Source organism: Dipodomys ordii, unplaced genomic scaffold (genome assembly GCF_000151885.1).
Source record: "Dipodomys ordii isolate 6190 unplaced genomic scaffold, Dord_2.0 Scaffold8, whole genome shotgun sequence".
NCBI classification, from domain to species: domain Eukaryota; kingdom Metazoa; phylum Chordata; class Mammalia; order Rodentia; family Heteromyidae; genus Dipodomys; species Dipodomys ordii.
The window spans coordinates 19,040,174-19,042,322 of NW_012267224.1; the positions used below are offsets into that span (position 1 = coordinate 19,040,174).

The window sequence follows — 2,149 nt, forward strand, 5'->3', positions numbered from 1 at the left end:
TTGAGCCACAGTGCCACTTCTACCTTTTTCTGAGTAGTTTATTAGAGATAAGAGTCTCATGGATTTTTCTGTACTGGCTGGCTTTGAACCATAATCCTCACATCTCAGCCTTCTGAGTAGCTAGGATTATAGGCATGAGCCATCAGCACCTGCCTTCTTGAGAACTATGCCTGGTCTGACCTTGAACCATGATCCCCCAATCTCTGTCTCCCTAGTAGCTAGAATTACAGGCCAGAGCAACTGGTTAGTCAGGACTCTCAGGAGGTGGTTGATTGTCCCTCTTTATTTGCCAGCAGGTGGATGATTCTCTTAGCAAGCAGTAACTCTAGCTTCATTATGGTAAGGAAGGTAGGTGGACTCAGTCAGCAGTACATGTAATTGAGTGCAATCTTCTAGGACCAAAAATTCCTCAACTAGTACAGCATGTTATTATAATCACCTTATTGTATGGAATAGCCTTCTTTCTCATATCTACCCATTAATCAGTCTTTTACCATTCCCTTTTCTCTTTCTTTCTTTTGAGATGAGTCTCACTTTGTAGTTCAGGCTGGTACTGCCTCAGTCTCCCAAGTGCTGGAATTATGGGCATGCACCTACCACCCAGCTTTGTTTTTACTTAAAAAAAATTAGTTTTGCAAAGCCTATTATTTGTTATTTACCCTCAGAGCATTCTCGAATGTTTGAGATACACATGAGCATTTAATTTCAAGTGGAAGACTTAAAGTAAGCTAGGTTTTTAAATTCTTATAAAATGCTTGAAAAATTACTTTTGTTAGTGTCTCAGTATGTCTTTTATTTTCATTTATTGACTTTGTATTTGTACTTAAACTTTCTGCAGCTATTCATTAGAACACACAGTGCAGTTTCTAAACTGTGTTCTTGAAGGAGACCCTGTGAAAACAGTTGTAGCTCAAGAGTTTGGTCACCAAAATGAGTGTGCCACTCCTCAGACTGCACAGAAGTCGAAAGAGAAAAAGGTAGGAGTTGTTTTCCTCCTTCAATAAATGGTAAATAAAAATATGTTTTTTTCAAGGAATATAATTTAATGATTATTTTGAACCATTTAGATTGGATGGAACTTGAATGATCATTATCATGTTTAGTTTAGATTATCTTTTGCATGCCAAGTAATGGTTTTATAGCTATTTATGATTTTAATGTCAGCATATATGACAAATATTAGAATTTCTGCAACTTCTGTGGAGACTTTACAGTGTAATATACTCAGTATGAAGGTGAATTGATTAGTGATGTGATTTATTCATTTAGCAATGTGGTTTTATAATATGGTTTTAATATATATATATATATATATATATATATATATGGTTTTATAAAAATGTGCTCTTGAAATCTAAGTATATAGGCAGAAATATTTAACCTTTTACACTGCTCGATTTTTTGTTTTTGCCAATCCTAGGGCTTGAACTCAGGGCTTGGACACTGCCTCTGAGCCTCTCTGTACTCAAGGTTAGCACTCTACCACTTGAGCCACAGCACCACTTTGGGCTTTCTCTGTTTTTGTGGTACTGAGGAACTGAACCCAGAGTGCTAGGCAAACACTCTACCACTAAGCCACATTCCCAGCCCATATTTAAACCTTTGAGAAAGTGTCAAATTATTTTCCAAAGTGGTTGCAGCATTTTATATTGAAATTGTTTTCTTAATTTTTATTTCTACATTGTTTACTGTAAATGTGCATAGAAATGTAATTGATTTTATATATTAATATTGTATGAACATTAGGCTTTTTACAATTTTTAATTCTATTTTCAATTAAATTAATTGGCTAATTACTCTTGTGCCAGTACTGATGCTTGAATTCTGGGCCTCTCACTCTCACCCTGCCTTTTCACTTATGGCTGGTAACTCTATTCCTTAAGCCATGCCTTCAATTCTGTGTTTTTGCTGTTTAATTAGAGATAGTTTCAAAGATTTCTCTGCATGGGCTGGCTTTGAACTATGATTCTCGGATCTCAGCCTCCTGAGTACCTCAGATTATAGGCACAAACCACTGGTTCCTGACTATTCTTTTTTTTTTTTTTTTTTGAGGTCCGGTGGTGGGGCCTGAACTCTGGGCCTGGGCGCTGTCCCTCAGCTCCTCAGCTTAAGGCTAGCGCTCTACCACTTGAGCCACAGCACCACTTCC

The 2,149-nt window shown here is 37.0% G+C and overlaps 1 protein-coding gene across 4 annotated transcripts in view; it reads left to right on the forward strand.

Annotated features, from left to right (window-relative positions):
• The window catches only part of N4bp2 (NEDD4 binding protein 2), a 53,871-nt gene that overhangs the window by 37,325 nt on the left and 14,397 nt on the right, over positions 1-2,149 (forward strand). For all 4 annotated transcript variants that reach the window (XM_013009153.1, XM_013009151.1, XM_013009152.1 and 1 more), the window contains exon 12: positions 839-977. In XM_013009153.1, coding sequence (XP_012864607.1) covers positions 839-977 — 139 coding nt within the window. The remainder of the gene's footprint in view (positions 1-838; positions 978-2,149) is intronic.